This window comes from Centruroides vittatus, unplaced genomic scaffold (assembly GCF_030686945.1).
Source record: "Centruroides vittatus isolate TY-2023 unplaced genomic scaffold, ASM3068694v2 scaffold_435, whole genome shotgun sequence".
Taxonomy (NCBI): Eukaryota; Metazoa; Arthropoda; class Arachnida; order Scorpiones; family Buthidae; genus Centruroides; species Centruroides vittatus.
This window is the reverse complement of record NW_027122708.1, coordinates 4,798,829-4,815,946: the sequence shown is the minus strand read 5'-3', so window position 1 is coordinate 4,815,946 and position 17,118 is coordinate 4,798,829. Positions and strand designations below refer to the sequence as shown.

Below are 17,118 nucleotides of genomic sequence, written 5' to 3'. Positions count from 1 at the left end.
ATCATGTGTAAGACATTTTGGAACAACAACTACAGCCATCAATCTGTGTGCAGAATCTGGAGAAATAACTATAAAATCTGGAAAAAAGAATCAGTCCCTAATTATTAATACTAGTCATATTATTTTGATATAATCTGGCAGATCATTTGACTTTAAACTACAAAATCTTTGAAAAAAATCTATTACAAGATAGCATAAGCTAGCTTTGACCTGACACCAGACTATCTCTGCACGCATACATGCAAGAGGGGTACTACAAAATACAAATTGTAATAGTAAACTGCACAGTTATTCCTAATTAAACAGCATGTTTGCCATAATATTGTAATTAGTTACTTACAACCTCATTATTATTACTGATGTGAAGTTTCATTCAATTACAATGTCTACTTCTTGAGGTATAATTCTTTTTTTTTGGGTCAAGAATGCAAGGACACAGAAAGTTTAACCCCATTCAAACAAAGAAATGTTACTACATCAATAAGACAGTATATTGTATATAAAATATTTATTTTGTATCTGTTCAGTTCCTTCTTAGTCTACTGTACTGTTTACTCTATATACCTATATTGTAACAATTAATAAACTATGTCATGAAAAAAGAATTTTTTTTCTTTTAAATCCACCACCTTAAAAATCCTGCACACAGATTTAAAAGAATCTATATATGCACATAAAAGATAGTGCATTATAACTAATTTTTTACAAAACAAAAACTTCTTCCAGATTTCAGTTTATAATGAGTCATGAAAAATTTTAATTCATATACAACATATTCAAATAAAAAAATATCCTACTTTTTGCTTATGTTTGTTGCATACTTTCAGAACACAGAACTGAAACAGGAGACAGAATAAAATTTTACACAAAAATAAAATATAGACTAATTCTTTTACATTTAAAACAAAATCCAAAAATTCAAGGTATATAATTAATAAATAAAATAATAAAAAGTTCAAACAAATGAATGAAATAAAAATAATTTTTTAAAAACTGTTATGCTAATTATTTACATCTCTCTAACTAAAAAAATTAAAATATCACATGTATTTTATTTAAAAGTATACTATTATATAACTTACCATATCTTCCCTTGAAGATAAAAGTAAATCTGAGGCTTTCTTCCTTATTCCAGATGTTAGAACAACGATATCGCAATGACGACAAAATCTTGGTTTTCCATTCAGTAATGTTTGAATATTTACATCTGTATCTTTAGCTAATGGGAATATACAAAAAATAATTAATCATTTTCTGTTTCCATTATTTAAAAAAATAATTTATGAACAATTTAATTATTCACTATCCTCAAAATATTCAAATTTTTAGAAAAATTAATTATTCTTAAGGCAATTTCTTTATTCAATAATTATGGTGATAATTATGACTTATTGTTGATTTACAAAAAAAAATTACACAGATAAAATTGCCCAATTACTACAAAAACTTAACATACAGCTATGTTTCAGATATTTGAATGATTACAGTCCTGGTCTGATTGCATATCAGGTAATGTCATCAAAGTGCCTTCAAATCACTACCAAAAGCCTACAGAAAGGTTTGCAGATGTTCACTGTGTTCAGAATTTTCAGTGTATCTATTATTTGGAATTTTCAAACACAAGCCTGACAGTATGAAACAGTCAAAGACCCTATATGCACAGATAATGGAGTTTGAAAAAGGCCACGTCATCAAACTTAGAAAAATATGATCAATATTTCATCAGACTGCCCATCATCTGTGCCATTTTGACCTGACTTTGGGCAGGTTTTGAGTTGGCAGATATGTGAAGGAATGCATACATGATGAGCAAGCTTTAGACACCTCAAACAGACAATCAAGAAAAATGATTACTTGTTCATGAAACAAACACAAACAGCAGCAATATCATCTTTGTCCATCATCTAGAGACAGGTAGAAGCCTCACCAAAGAACTTTCTCTTCCTGTACAATTGGTGGGTAACCAGCAGCAGTGGTTAATTTGCATGCAAAGTAGCTGCTATGCATCCTATCAACGGTACTCCAGTATCATTAACTTTGTGCTGTGACAGAAAAGCATGGGCTGCTATAGTGAGGTAACATATTATTTTTAGTGACAAATCTTGGTTTTGTTTGGGAATGGAACACCATTGTATTAGTGTAAAGAAACATTGGCAAGTGTTTCAATCATGCTTTTACTGTTGAGCAGAACACCATCAACTCTACTGGATAACCTAGTCTAGGAAGCCATTTCATATCACAATTAATCATTCTTAATAATGGTATAAAGAATATTGTCATCATAACAGTATATTCTAGAAATCCTGTACCCTTGTGTATTGCCCTTTCATGGCAGAGCTGCAATCAGCATCTTCTAGCAAGATAATGCTCAACTACAAAGCCAGAGTTTCTCAGAAATGTTTTGATCATGTTGCCACACTTCCTTGGTTGTCAACTGTAGTCTTCAGATTTATTGCCTATTGAGCATTTGTTGAATCAGGTGAGATTTCAGCATAGGCCATCTATGAATATGAGGAATCAGGAGTGACAGCTACAACATCTATAGGCTAATCTGTTGCAGAATAGTGTGACAGTGCAAGAATGCCTCTATTTTTGACTGTATCACTGCATGTATGCAGGTAAGAGATTGTAGAAGGTACCAAAGGCTCCCTAAATTGAACCATTGTTTCACAGGAAATTGTCCCTTTGCTACAGTATGATATTGCAATCACTTATTACCATTGTCATTATATTAGTGCTAAGAAAATTTCATTTGATTTCAAAGCCTCCTCCTTAATGTGTAACTTTTTTGTCAATGAGTACACTATACTGTATTTACATTATTTCATATTATTGTTTATGTTCAATAACCTAAAAAAAAAACTTATGTTAGTGTAAATCTTTAAGTTCTTTTCAAATTTATATTCATTTTTTATTATTTTTTTATAAACAATTTCAAAGTAAACTATATTTGAATCTAATTACTTGTTTTTATAAAATCTGATAGAAATAATAAAACAATTGTTAAGGCTATGTGTTTTAATTCCAGCATATTTAAAATTTTAATGATTTAAATTATTTCATCAATGGAAATGATGAGTATGAAGTTTATAGAAAATTAAAAACTAATTTCACAAATGATACCATTCAAGAACTATTTATTACATATTTTGAAGTTTTCTGTTTTAAAGAGGAGATATAATCTCCAATATTTCCTCCTGGCTATACCTTTCTTTGTTTAAGTTATTATTGTGTTTGTGTCAATGCATCAAAAAATTATTGAAAATACTCTATAAACACATTCACTATTTTTTGTCATTTAAATCTGTATAACAAATTTCTCTATGTTATCAAGGCAGAGGAGTTTATTATACAGCTAAATGAGAGTTTTATGAGTTAAAATATATAAATACCAGCATACTTAATTTAATTCTCAATAAGTGAGAGAGAATATTCCATTTTCCTAACAAAAATTTATCTCTATGAATTAAAAGGAAAATTTACATTATAACATTAATGCTACTTTTCAATTATTATAAATTTTACAAAGATAAGAAAGTATAAATGAATACAAAAAAAGGATTCCTGAGAAAATATCAAGTGATATTTATCAAGGAGTATAAGAATAGAAGAGATTTAAAGGATGCTTAGTGAATGCAACAGAGGAAATGTATGTAAATAGGACTTCTAGTTTGGGTACAGAAAAGAAAAACTCTAGTGGAACAACATCGAGGGAGGAGTTAAGAAAGTCAGGAGACTTGCAACACAATCATAATTACAAAAATTTTTTCTACTCTCAAACTATACGGCATATTTCTGATAAATATGTATTCTTTGACTGAAATTGTTTTACAGTATTTACTCGCATATAAGATCAGGTTTTTATTCATTTATCACAGCTTCAAACTCCTAGGTTGTCCTATATGCGCAAGCGAAAGATTCACTGCATTTCTGCAAATAATTTTTGTGAGCCATGTATTTGCAATTTTTATCAGATGCTTACCCTCCTGTATGTATTTAAAAACAAAAGTATTTTATCTGGGTCATTTGAATAGTTCTTGTATATTGTCAGGAGTAAAGATAAATAGCAATAGGAAAAGCAAAGCTTTTGAATTGAATTCCAGATTGAAATTCCAAAATCATACAAAAACCTGATATAAGTTTTAATCCATTCCCATATAAAAACAAATGATTATTCGGAAATCAGAATTCAAAGAAACTCATAGGTGTAATCGACAGAAAGTGAATTTGATTGTTAAGAATTGGCCAAAAAAGGTTCCCGATTGTCCAGCTTTACATGAATAAATTATGTCAATTTTACAAAAGTTTTCCTTAAAGTTTAAAATGCCAGTAATTTTTGCGGGACAATGTGTGCATTTACGTTCATTTGATATTTTATTTGTGATTAAATGAAATAAAATTAAATTGTATTAATAAATCTAATTTTCTTTATTTTGATCTTTAAAGTCACACCTCGTCCTATATGCGAGGTCATCTTATAAGCAAGCAAATATGGTATTTTATCTTATTTATAATAAATTTATTTCACAATTCCACTGACTGTTCTGAATCTTGTTAACTATATTATATTCATCAGGATAGATTCTTACTAGCCAGTTTATTGCTTGCTCTTTTCTTAAACCAATTATTTCCAATTTTCAAATGATGTCTTTTGCAAAGACCCAATTCTAACAGCCTTCTATCCTCATTTTTGCCATTCCAGCCATTCAGTTCCAATTCTTCAAGATCTTTTCTCTGTATCTCCTTGTCCATTGAAATTCCTCAACATAATCATACACTCTCTACTGTTTCTTAAAATTCTTTTCTTCCATTTTATAATCAGTTTGGAAAATGTAAACTTGCACAATTTTTATTCTTTACATTCTTATTTCTGTGAATATGTTATGGACAAAGTGATTAATCGAGCATTATTCATAATGCCTGGTCATTATGAATAATGACCAAAAAGGGCAGACAGTGTAATAAATATTGATTAATTTATCAAATTAACTGGTCATTATGAATACTGCTATCACCTAGTCGGGCAAAGTGATAATAATGAAGAATGATCATTCGACATACGCTAGCTAATCGGCACTCAGTTACGTGTGCGTATTGTGTTTAGTACCAAATTTAAAATTTGATTTCAAAAACCTCCACTTATTTCATTTAGAAATATTTATTTTTTGTGAATTATTTCAAAGTATTTTAAAAAGAACATGTAATCTTTTAAAACTAAGTACTATTAACTATATTAATTAAATGGCAAAATTTTACCTATGTGCACCATCTTGGCAGTGGTCGCAACTGTTTGTGCTCTCGACGGATTTCTCCCAGAGGGAAGCCGCCAGCAGGCCTCTGATTGTTTAACGTTACTAGATATTGATACATACTAGTTATTGATACATGTGTTCAAGAACTACAGTGAATAAATAACTAGTGATGTTAAACAATTGGCAACCTGCCAGCGGCTCCCCTGCGGGAAGAATCTCTCGAGAGCACAAACAGTCGCGACTGCCGCCAAATTCGGTACTAAACGCAGTACGCACGCGCAACTGAGTGCCGATTGGCTAGCGTATGTCGTATGATCACTCCTCAACTTATTATCACCACTTTGCCCGACTAGGTGATAGCAGTATTCATAATGACTGGTCAATTTGATAAATTATTGAAATTTATTACAATGCCTGATTTTGTTGGTCATTATTCATAATGCCTGTATTAATCACTTTGTCCATAACACATATATTGGTAATTTTATCATTAACAAAGCTGCACTTAAAGTTATTATCTAATTATTTCATACAACAAATCTTACTCCTTTTCTTTCTTTCCATTTTCCTTCTGTTTAATCAGTGAATTATTTAATAATTCCATTTAAATCTATCTAATACATAAATCATTTTCTTCTCTTGGGACATTCATTAAGTAGTCATAAATTGTTCTTATCCTAAGCCTTAGTTCATCACCTTTATCTATCCAGTTAATTCTTTTTATTCATGGAATACGATTTATCTTCAACAATCAGATTATCAGGTCTATAGCTGTCTACATATATGCAGAGAGGTAGTGATTTAATGTGTCAAAAGTAATCCCAGTTTGGAAGTTTTTTCCTCCAAAACTTCATTCTATAATGATTCACTGAATAACTGAATATATTCAATCCATAAAATAAAACAATGACTATTAACCATTAGGATATATTGCACATAGCACACTATTAACAAATGTTATAATCTTGTTTTATAATGCACTCACAGTTTAATTTCAACAATAAAAGGGTTGAATCATTAAGCAAATACATCAACAAACTATCTAATTTCTTTAATTTATAAGATGATCTATTTTTATTATATTTAATTTTTATTTTTAAAAATTTATTTAAGATGTTTAAATCACTAATAAAAAACAACTCAAGTAATTAAATGATATAAAATGATAAAATTTTTTAGCTGTATAAAAATTTATTAAACTAATTCAAATTTGCTAATTTTTAAGATTTTAAAAGCTAGTGCTATACAAATCATTTAATGTCATTACCATACTTATAACTGAAAATGATTAATTTTTATTTGATAATTTTTATATTTTTGTTCTGTGAACATATTCATTCTATTGGTATGTTGACATAATTAATTATCAATGATACTTAAAATTCAGTATTAAATTTAGTCATAATAAATGTATTTTATATACATGAAAAATACATCTACAATATATTTATGATAACTCTTATTCTAAAAATTTTGGATTTTAAGAATCACTGATAAGTAATTTAATACACATGTATATATTCAATCACGTATTATATATATATATATATATATATTCAGTAATGAATTCAATAATATACATAAGTATCAAATTGATACATCCTTAATAGAAATAAAAAAAATACTATATTATCATATTAAATAAAACTTGCTAAAACAATGGCAATAAATCTGTTTACATTTACCCAGATATTTTTGTTGGAAATCATGACTAAAGAAACATTTTAAATTACTGTTTTTTCATATATATGGAAAGACACTTCTCTCATTTCAAGTACAAAGATAAATATATCTTACTGTGTTCAAAGAAATAGATGCTCAAAACATGGTAAATAATATGCTTATATTTGAAAATTTTATAAAAAAGATATACATATAATAATTATAAAGTTTTCAACAGCCTTTGTATGTTCAATATTGCAATACTTACATTTTTTATATAATCCAAGTTTTTGACTAGGTGGAGTAGCAGTTCTTTCAACTATCTCATATGAAGAAGGAGGTGATATTTTCAAAAGATTTGCCAGAGCAGAAAGAACACCTCCAATATCTTCAGCAGCAGCAGATGATAAAGTAAGTGTTACTGCTACATTTCCTGAATCTTTTAATGGAGCGGGGTGACCACCTAATCCCACCATTTTCACTTTAAATGGCAATATATTTGATTTTTTGTCAGTAATTTGAACATTTTCTTTATCCTAAAAAAAAATTAATTTGTAAGTTATATTAGTGTTTTTTATTTAATGTTTAATTATTTTCTATTTTCTTCCTAATAGCCTAATATAACCTTAAAACAAAATTAACAGTATTCAAAATTTCAGTATTATACTTCTAGTAGGAAATTACTCAGTATTAAATCATTAAAATAGTGAATTTATAGCCAGATTATTTAAGGAGATTGGTTATGTATGCATATATATATATATATAGGGCTTCAGAGTGTTTGATATACAATATAAATGCTCCCATCACTATCATAATTTTAGAATCTTGAGATAAAAGTTATTAATTCTAATCAACTCTCCTTCCTCATAGATTTTTTGATATGAAAAGTTATTATATAAGTACAGATACATCTATTTTAAATTCTACATATTTAAAATCAGAATATTTTTATATATCACTGATCAATTAAATTTATTTTTAATGAGCATGTGAATGAACAGCATATAAATTTTGTAACATATTCCTTAATTGCTAAACTGTTTTAAAAGTTAAATGCATAAAGTTGTATTGCATAAAATTACTAGAGGATAGTGTATATTAGATTAGTTGTAAAGTAAAATCACAGTTGTCAATTAAACTTTAATGTCTTAGAATCTAGTGTAATGCTGTTCAGAAAAAGTTTATTAAATTTTTTTTGTTAGGTAAACTAAATGTATTACTGGTTTTGCAATACTCTTATAGAATTACTTTTATAATGACAATATAGCAGAAAGTTTACTAATTAATTTACAGTAAATTATTAAAGTTTTCTTTTTTAATTGTTCAATATTAAGTTGATTCTGCTATATATCTAATTGAAAACAGTTTCATGCACAACATTAAATTTAAAAAAGCCAAAATTTTTTTTTTCTAAAATGAAGCTTTATTGTAACAATTATAATTAAATAATAGAACTATAAAAGTAATGAAATTTCAATTCAAATTGGAGGGCAGATACGTATTAGTTCTATTAAAATTAATAATTTTGTTAAAATTGGGTAATAATTGTTAAATTTTTTAAAAAAAAAGCTTGTTACACTTCTTTGTTTCATTTGTATGACTATTTTTTTTAAAAAGTTCTCAATTAACATAAATATAAAGTATTGAATGAAGTTCAATAATTAATACTCTAAATAAAGCCAATACATATTTGCATTCCAATTCAAACTAAAATTTTGTTCTTATATTTCTGAAAGTGAAATTAAAATTATTGCAAAATAATTTTAAAAATATATTAAGTTTTTAGATTTAATTGTTAAAATTTGTTTCATTTTATAAATAGGGAATTTTTATCATAAAACCTATGAATAATTTATAGTAAACACTTAATATTACTGATTATTAATGCCAAACAAACAGCTGCATTATTAATTGGGACAAATTTTCTAAATAAGCCTTATTCAAAATTTAAAATTAAAAAATTAAATTTATCATAAGACAACAGCCTAACTACCTATCTAAGGCCAAATTGTTTTATATCTAATCATTAAATTAGCTTTATTTAGCCCAATTTATAATCTGGCAATTTGTTTGGTATTAATAATTGAGTTAGGTTTTTGTATGTGTTATATATTACTGATTATGTATTTTATAATTTTATTTTGTAATGATTTTAACAGCACATGAAAAAATAATTTGTATTCTTAGGCTACGTCCTACGTGGCAGCGTCCAGTGACCGCGGGCGGAAAGAATCTTTGTACGCGCTTCCAACTCGCAAGCGACTTCTGTCCAGAGTGGACACATGTTGTTTACAAGATGGCAACGAGAAGATTTCGTCGAATGCTACTATAGAAAATATGACAAGCATTAAAACAGTATATTTGAAAGGTAAATGTTATCACTAACCAGATACACAACAAATATAAAGAATCTTTATAGAATAATAAGTTAAAAAGTTTTATTTTTCAAAACGTTGCATTTATACAAAATCAGAAATTATTAAATTACATAAAAGATTATTAATTAAAGTACAATACATTACACACAACATATATACACAATTTATTTGTCATTCTGTTTTCATTCATCTATAAAATCAGTCATTTTCTTCTTTGGAAGCATGAGCAGTGAAAGCAATGATCAAACTGGCTTGGTAGCTGCTTCCTGCACATGTGCATAGAAGCGTCATCTGGTGGTCGCTACACACTAAACGCATTTACTCCGGATGCGCACATTTGATTGAACCAGTTTGTCTGCTTTGCTTGAAAGCGCATTCATGCCTGAGGTCGCTGGATGCTGCCACGTAGGACATAGCTTTAGCATATATAGTTCAATTATTTTTTCAAAATATTTAAGAATATTTGTTATACATATAAAATTTTAATCATATATTTTCGTATATTATTTAAAATTCAAAAATTTCAATTACAGGGAAGTATTTAGGGAAATTCATGAGTTTTCTTGCTTTCAGAACAGCTAAATACAACAGAAGCTGTAAACTATGACTATGCATGTAAAAAGAATGATTTCAATAAAACAGTAGTGACATATAACATAACTAATGCAAAATGACAAAAAGTAGCAATTGACTGCAATTGAATGATTTCAACAACATAATGAAAGAAATTTATCTTATCTTCACTAAAATTTAACACAGTAACACAGTTGATAATTAATTATTATTTAGAAAGTTATCAAAAAATTATTAGTTAATAAACACTTAATACTAATTATTGCTGTATAAAATAGTCACTATTAAAAAGTTCCACAGAGTGTAAATCTAATGTTTGTACATAGAAACATGGACAAATAAACTTTTGAAGTTTTTGAGATTGTCAACAACAAATGTAATTCTCATCTCATCTTTATTAGATTACTTTATTAATTGACATATTTGTCTTTCAAGACAAATGTTTACTGTCATTTTTGAAAGTTATAAATGCAATGATTGGTCCTTCTGTTGAAAGATTTTGATAATTGGTGAAATTGCTCCAAGCCAACTTTCTGTTAAATCATTTGCTAAGAACATTTACTAATGAAAATGAAATTGAGAAAAGTGACACATTTTGGATTTTTAAGTTGTAAAAGTAGATGTAATGAGTAAAACTCCATATCATGAATACCTCAATTATGTATGTGTTTCCATTTTATTCCCTATGACATAGATTATAAATTATTTCATTCACCAAAAACTGGGTATGATTAAGAGACACTTGCACAAATAATCTTTACTCCAGCAAATAAACTGAGGTCAGAAACATTAGCTGATTGTAAAATTGATTTGTTGGAGTAAAAGCTGTTTGTGAAGGTATAATACTTATTATAAATTCTATGTATAACAAACTAAAAGAAAAATAAAACACTGATATTACCAGTTAATTTTCATTCATTATTTAACCAAATTTATTAAAAATTGTTACTAACAAACTTATTTTATTTTGTAAACTATTACCTTTTCATCATCATAATCAGGAATAACAGATTCTTCACAATAAGGTACAGCTAAAAAATTTCAAATTAATAAAATTTTAGTATTTATTTAAACAATTTAGTAACTGTTTAGTCTGAAATATTTCTTAATTCACACTAATTTTTTATTACTTAATTAACATTTATTAGAATTTTATCTAAGTTTGTATTGAAAAATAATAACAAATTTCTACCTAAAAATGCATATAAATAAATACAATATAATACAATGCAATTATAAATATATAATGTTGAACATATTTTTAACAAAAATAGAATTCTGTGCAGAATAAGATTTATTTTATTCTCTGAAAATTTATAGAAAATAATACCTTTTACATGCAGAAAAATAAACAGATATAAAATATAAAACACAAAATATATTTTAATTTTATTGCTTTTCACAAATCTTGACATTTTTCAATAACATACTATGTGGTAATCATTGTTTATTTATATCTCTAGTGAGCTCCTTTTTTTTCAAAACAACAATAAAAAACTGTGAAATTTTGTAATATTTGCCTAATAATATATTAAATACTTTTAATCAAATAAAATTATACAAGTTTTTAAAAATAAAAACATTATCTAAAAGGATTTAGGTTATTAAGAAACAGACTATCAACCAAAATTCCATTACTCAATAAAAACATACCTAAAAAATTACCAAATTATTATTATTGAATAAATAGGTTTTTGTTCTATAAATACCTCTAACAGGAATAGGTGCTACAAGAGGAACCACAGGAGAAGCTATTTTTCTTTCATCATTAGAGCTTCCATCATCAATCAGTTGTAAACCAGGCCATTTTAAAAATGTGTCAGAGAACACACATTCTGGAGATGATGATGAAATAATTGTATCTGGACTATCAGAATCACTAAAAACAGAAAAAAGAAATGAAAGATAAACAATAATCTTAATTAGAAAGTTATCTAATAAACAAATGTAATTGATTGGTTCTTATCAATTAAAAAAAATTTAGTTAAAATTTTGTATAAGCCTACTCTTACATCTAATGTATTTTAAAATGTTTGCATCTGATAAACAGTATAGAGCAGGGGTTCCCAATCTTTTTTATACTGCGACTCCCTTTACAGGCTGTAATTTTTTTGCGACTCCCTTCTAAAAGAAGATACTTACGTGTAGTTCTAGCAGACATTAAAATTACTTTATTATTTAAAGAAAACTCCAAAGAATATAGAATCTTAATAGTTATTATTTATTAGAAAACATAACAGTACAATTAATGAGAACGATGAGCTTGCTTTTCTGAGCATAACTTCTCAAATTGGGGCTGAAGTTTTGAAATGGCTACTCTTTTTTGTACTCTTTCCTAAGTCTTCGACACGTTTTCTATTTATTTGAATAAAGTTATCCATTTTACGATGCATAAATTAAATACAACACACTTGAAATCAAAACACTGATTTATCAACGCTTATAATCGATGAAAACAAAAGACTGAACGAAAGAACAAGAAAATGGAAGAGCGGGGTGATGAGACGCATGCGCCGCGCACTCACTCATTACGTCGCGTGCAGGCGACCTGTGGGTATCATCTCGCGACTCCCCTACGATAGCGCCGCGACGCCCTGGGGCGTCGCGACGCACAGTTTGGGAAGCCCTGGTATAGAGGTAGAGGATAAGTCTAAATCTTGAAATACAGCAGAGTCTCTGTAATCAGACATACATCGGACCAGGGTGTGTTGGATTAAGCAGATTATTGAATTACTGGATTTTGCATGTACAGTACAGTACCATACTATACAGTGAAAACACATTGGGTTCATAGGTTATTTGATTGTATTAATCATGACTGTGAGTGTTTTGCCTACTGCAAGTGCAACAAACAACTAACAATTGACAGTATATTCATACATCAGTCTCTCTCTGCTGCATACATCTAGTAGTAACATGAAAATTTCATGTGTGCTGCCCGATGGTGGAGAGTCAGATTACAGAACATGTTAGATTGGTGAATGATAGACTACAGAGACTCTACTGTATTTTAAAACTAATGTGTAAGAATTTAATAATATTTCATATGAAAGTGGTCTATAGTATGATGCAATAAAATATTATAAATATATAATCAAGTTTTAAAAACATGCAAATAGTCATTGTAAAATTTAATTATTATTTATGTTTGCACAATATAAAAAATTATTTGATATTCTACGAATATATATATTTTTAAGTTTTTAAATTTTTATTTATCTTCACTAAAAGGTTAAGAAGTCTTTCGTGATTTTAATAATTTTATTTTTACTACAATTAAGCAACTTGATTTATTTTTCTGTCAGTAGAACTGAAATAAGTATATTAAGTTTACTTAGACATAAAAATAATAGTAAAAAATAGTAAAGTAATATAGTAGAATTTTCTTATTGTAATCATGGATATTGCTTTCCATCTTTTTAATGTTATTAAAATTAGCTTGTCCTAAAACATAAATTAAAATACACTTATAAAACCAGACTAATTGTAATCAGAATTTTGAATATAATTATCATTTAAACAGGAATTTTTAAAGCTGTGATTTTGTGCTATCAGCCTCAATTTTGGCTGATAACTTGCATCTGTCATCAGTTTAAAAACTCTTAGTCACTCTTAAAAAGTGCTTAAAATGTTCAACTTTTATTATTTTAATTTTTATTTACTTGCAGTAATTTAAATTGTGGCATTTATTATTTCAATTATGTGCAAATTGTTGTTAAAGACAATACTGCACTAAACAGCAGACAAACAATACAATGAATTACTATTAATTAATAATTATAAGTAATAAGTCTTGAAATTATGCATATTTTAATTATTTTAATATATCATTTTAATGTTAGTAATAAAATCAGATTTTCCATTAATTATAATCTTGTTTGCTTATCTTGCTTAATGTTATCAGTTAGTTATTATCATCATTATAGGTGATCCTAAAGTGATTACAATAAACAGATTCTACTATACTGCATAGTAATCAAAAACAAAACCTAAACACCATATATTTCAGACTATTCTAACTGAATTGTAAAACTGAGTAATTTATTCAAACTGAATTTATATTTTCAGAAAATTGTAAAATAATGCGAATTGAATTTATGAAGAATTTAACTCTGCAGAGATAAACAGTATATTCTTTAATATTTATAAGGTTTCTAAACCTAATAAATATTAAATTGTTTCATTGAAACTTCAAAAATACACAATTTTAAATTATGTTCATTTATTCCAAATTTTATTTTTAATTTATTTATATTTACCGTATAATTCTTTGAGAATCTAGATATGGCGGAGGAGTTGGAAGAGAGGCTGGAATATCAATTCTTCCTCTATCTGTAAAATGAATAATTTGATATGTATAATATTCTGAAAAAATTAAATACAAAATAAATTTAAGTCTTATAACATAAATAATTTCTTATTTGAAATGCCATTAAACTTCCATTTAACAAATAAAGAATTACAATATATAAAAGGATACATAAAAAATTCAAAATATAAAATAAGATATGGATATTTGTAAATTTGCTTATATTACTGGAAAAAAAATTTAGTTATGTAATATGTTACAATTATTTACTTAAAAATATAAAATCTTTAAATATATATAAAAAACATAAATACATAGTTGAATGAAAATGTATCTATGAATGAAATGCAGTGTGTTTTATATATCTGTCAACCATCCAATAAACATCTCCAAGCTGATATTTGTTTAAAATATGCTTTATGCTTACGCTCAAAATTGCTTCAATCGACACCAAATAGTTTTAGAAAATATTAACACTGTCTGTTGGTGTATAACAGAATATAACAATTTAAAATGCAACATAAATTCAACTTTCATCAAGTGCAACTTAAATGTCTTCCTGGTAACAATCAATTCCATTTTTCATTAAAAATTGTGAAAAAAAATACTGTACAGTTCACGAAACCAAATTGCAGTTTTTTCTGATAGATTAAACTGTATTTTTTACTTTATGAACTGTGAGAACTTCTTTTGTTTCAATAACCTAACTTAAATTAAAAAATAATAAATACAATATCAAAATTTTATCTTTATGTAATTTTTTCTCTTAAGTAGTAAAAACTAGATTTCAAATATACTACTTAATAAGTAAAAACATCTTTCATATAATGATCTTACCTCTTGAACGATGAGAAAATTCCTGTGAATAGTAATTGCGAAATGGAGGTGGAGTAGGAGGCAAAGAAGCAGGAGGTGTTGGAGGATTACTTCCGAATGGATAAGTAGAATAAAAATCTCCTTGACTTGGAAGACAAGAATGGCCATAACTTCCTCGAAGTTGATTTTCTAAAATATCAATTTACATTTGAATATTTAAGATATTACAAATGCTAATTTTACATATTATAATAAATTCAAATTAACAAAATTATATATTTTAAAAATTTTATTATCTTTAAATAAATATAATATATTAACAAAATTCACACCTAAATACTAATTCCAGCAGTAAATAAACAAGAAACTTTAATGTTTGAATGTTTTCAGCTTCTTTTAGAGGGCTTCCTCAGGAATGTACAAAAATCAGTTCTATTGTTTGAAAATTTTCTAAAAAATATCTCTCCATGTGTTCCTGGCTTCAAGAGCCAGAACACATGGATTGATATTGTTCACATAGAATTATTTTAGTGCAGTCATGACAATACACGGGAGTGAATGAAAGCAAACACAAGACCTCCACATGGAGAAATTTCAGCACTAACAAGTGGAAATTGTCATTTTCACTGCCACAATGTATGTTGAAGCATTTTGATACAGAATCAATACACTATCAATATGTGACAATACATGGAAGTGAATGAGAGTGAACACAGAGAAGTAAAACATCAGAACAAAATTTGATTTCTTCATTATCTTACTTTTCCAAATGTTGAATGCTTGTATTTGACCCAGGATAGAATGGGTCCCCTTGTACCACTTTTATTGACTTAATAAAATATGTAGAATGTTTCATTATTAATAAAGTGCACAATTAAACATATATTTTTGTTAATAATAATAACATTAATTTATAGAGATAGTAACTACTACAAGCCTCCAAATTTTCTCCAGACAAAGAAGAAAGAATAAATTAATTTGTAACAAATTTACCACCATTTTACAAAAACTTACTGCAGAGATGTCTTGATAAATAACAGAGACAAACAAAAATGTGCTATACTTAAGAAGGGAAGAAAGTTCCCAAAATATGTCTATGGCATTCACAAAATAAAGACGACAAAATAAAATAAGTCTTAGAAAAATAAATTTTCAATATAGAAATTACAATGTCATTTCAAAGTATAACTATCCTAAATTAATAAAAATTAAATACTAATGAAAAGAATGGTAATATTATCAATAGATCACACTTAATAATGTTATCAACATATAGCAATTACTGGCTATTTCATTAAATAAGTTTCAGATGCTTAACTACAGATTTACCAAAAACGCTCTAGTTCAAAATTAAGTGTATTTCAAAAAAATTAAAAAAATACCTTTTAAATTTAAATCCCCACTTCCAAATATTGGACAAACACTAAAATTTGGTTTAATGTTAGGTTCAAGTATTCTTATAGGTGGGAGAGATCTCAATTGAGCCATCATAGTTTCCATGTATGTATCAAAATCTTCCTCATTTTTTGAAATTGATCCTTTCCTAATTCGTTTTTTACAAGGAGAGCCATCTTTACCTTCAGGTTTTTTCTTTTTGGCACGTTTACGTTTTGGTTTTAATTCTTCTGGTGGAGGAGTAGGTTCCTTTTCTAACTGTGCACGACGAATATCTAAAATTACACATAAATTTTATATAATTTATACATTACTTAAAATAAAATAATCTAAATGGTAAAATTTCAATATTGTAAGATGTATATATACAGCAACAACCACTCAACATAAGTTATCTATTCCTTAAAATCAGATGTTCTGAGGGAAATATTGACTAGAAGCATATACTCAGTTATTGATCTAAGAAAATTATAACTTCTTACAACATCCATTCAAAATCCCCAACCAATATCCTAAAATGTGACTTAAAACCAGTAATACTTTATGGTTGTCTAATATAGGGGTGCTGAACTACTACTACTACTACTACTACTACTACATTAATTTCATGCACAGTCCCATCTCAAGTATTTCACTGTATCATGAGACATGGTGGCTAAATGAGTAGGACTGTTCACTGTCAAGTGAGTGAGAGATATCCTTGGGAGATGTCACGGCACTGTTTCCCTGC

At 27.3% G+C, this 17,118-nt stretch overlaps 1 protein-coding gene across 11 annotated transcripts in view; it reads right to left on the bottom strand.

Annotated features, from left to right (window-relative positions):
* LOC136989019 (histone-lysine N-methyltransferase 2C-like) overlaps positions 1 to 17,118 on the bottom strand; it is a 293,266-nt gene that overhangs the window by 41,124 nt on the left and 235,024 nt on the right. For 9 of the 11 annotated variants that reach the window (XM_067287031.1, XM_067287034.1, XM_067287041.1 and 6 more), the window contains 8 exons: positions 16,376 to 16,663; positions 15,015 to 15,182; positions 14,128 to 14,200; positions 11,578 to 11,747; positions 10,850 to 10,899; positions 7,183 to 7,450; positions 1,083 to 1,219; positions 798 to 836 (listed from right to left, as the gene is read on the bottom strand). In XM_067287031.1, coding sequence (XP_067143132.1) covers positions 798 to 836; positions 1,083 to 1,219; positions 7,183 to 7,450; positions 10,850 to 10,899; positions 11,578 to 11,747; positions 14,128 to 14,200; positions 15,015 to 15,182; positions 16,376 to 16,663 — 1,193 coding nt within the window. The remainder of the gene's footprint in view (positions 1 to 797; positions 837 to 1,082; positions 1,220 to 7,182; positions 7,451 to 10,849; positions 10,900 to 11,577; positions 11,748 to 14,127; positions 14,201 to 15,014; positions 15,183 to 16,375; positions 16,664 to 17,118) is intronic. The other 2 variants (XM_067287037.1, XM_067287042.1) reach the window with 1 other exon arrangement.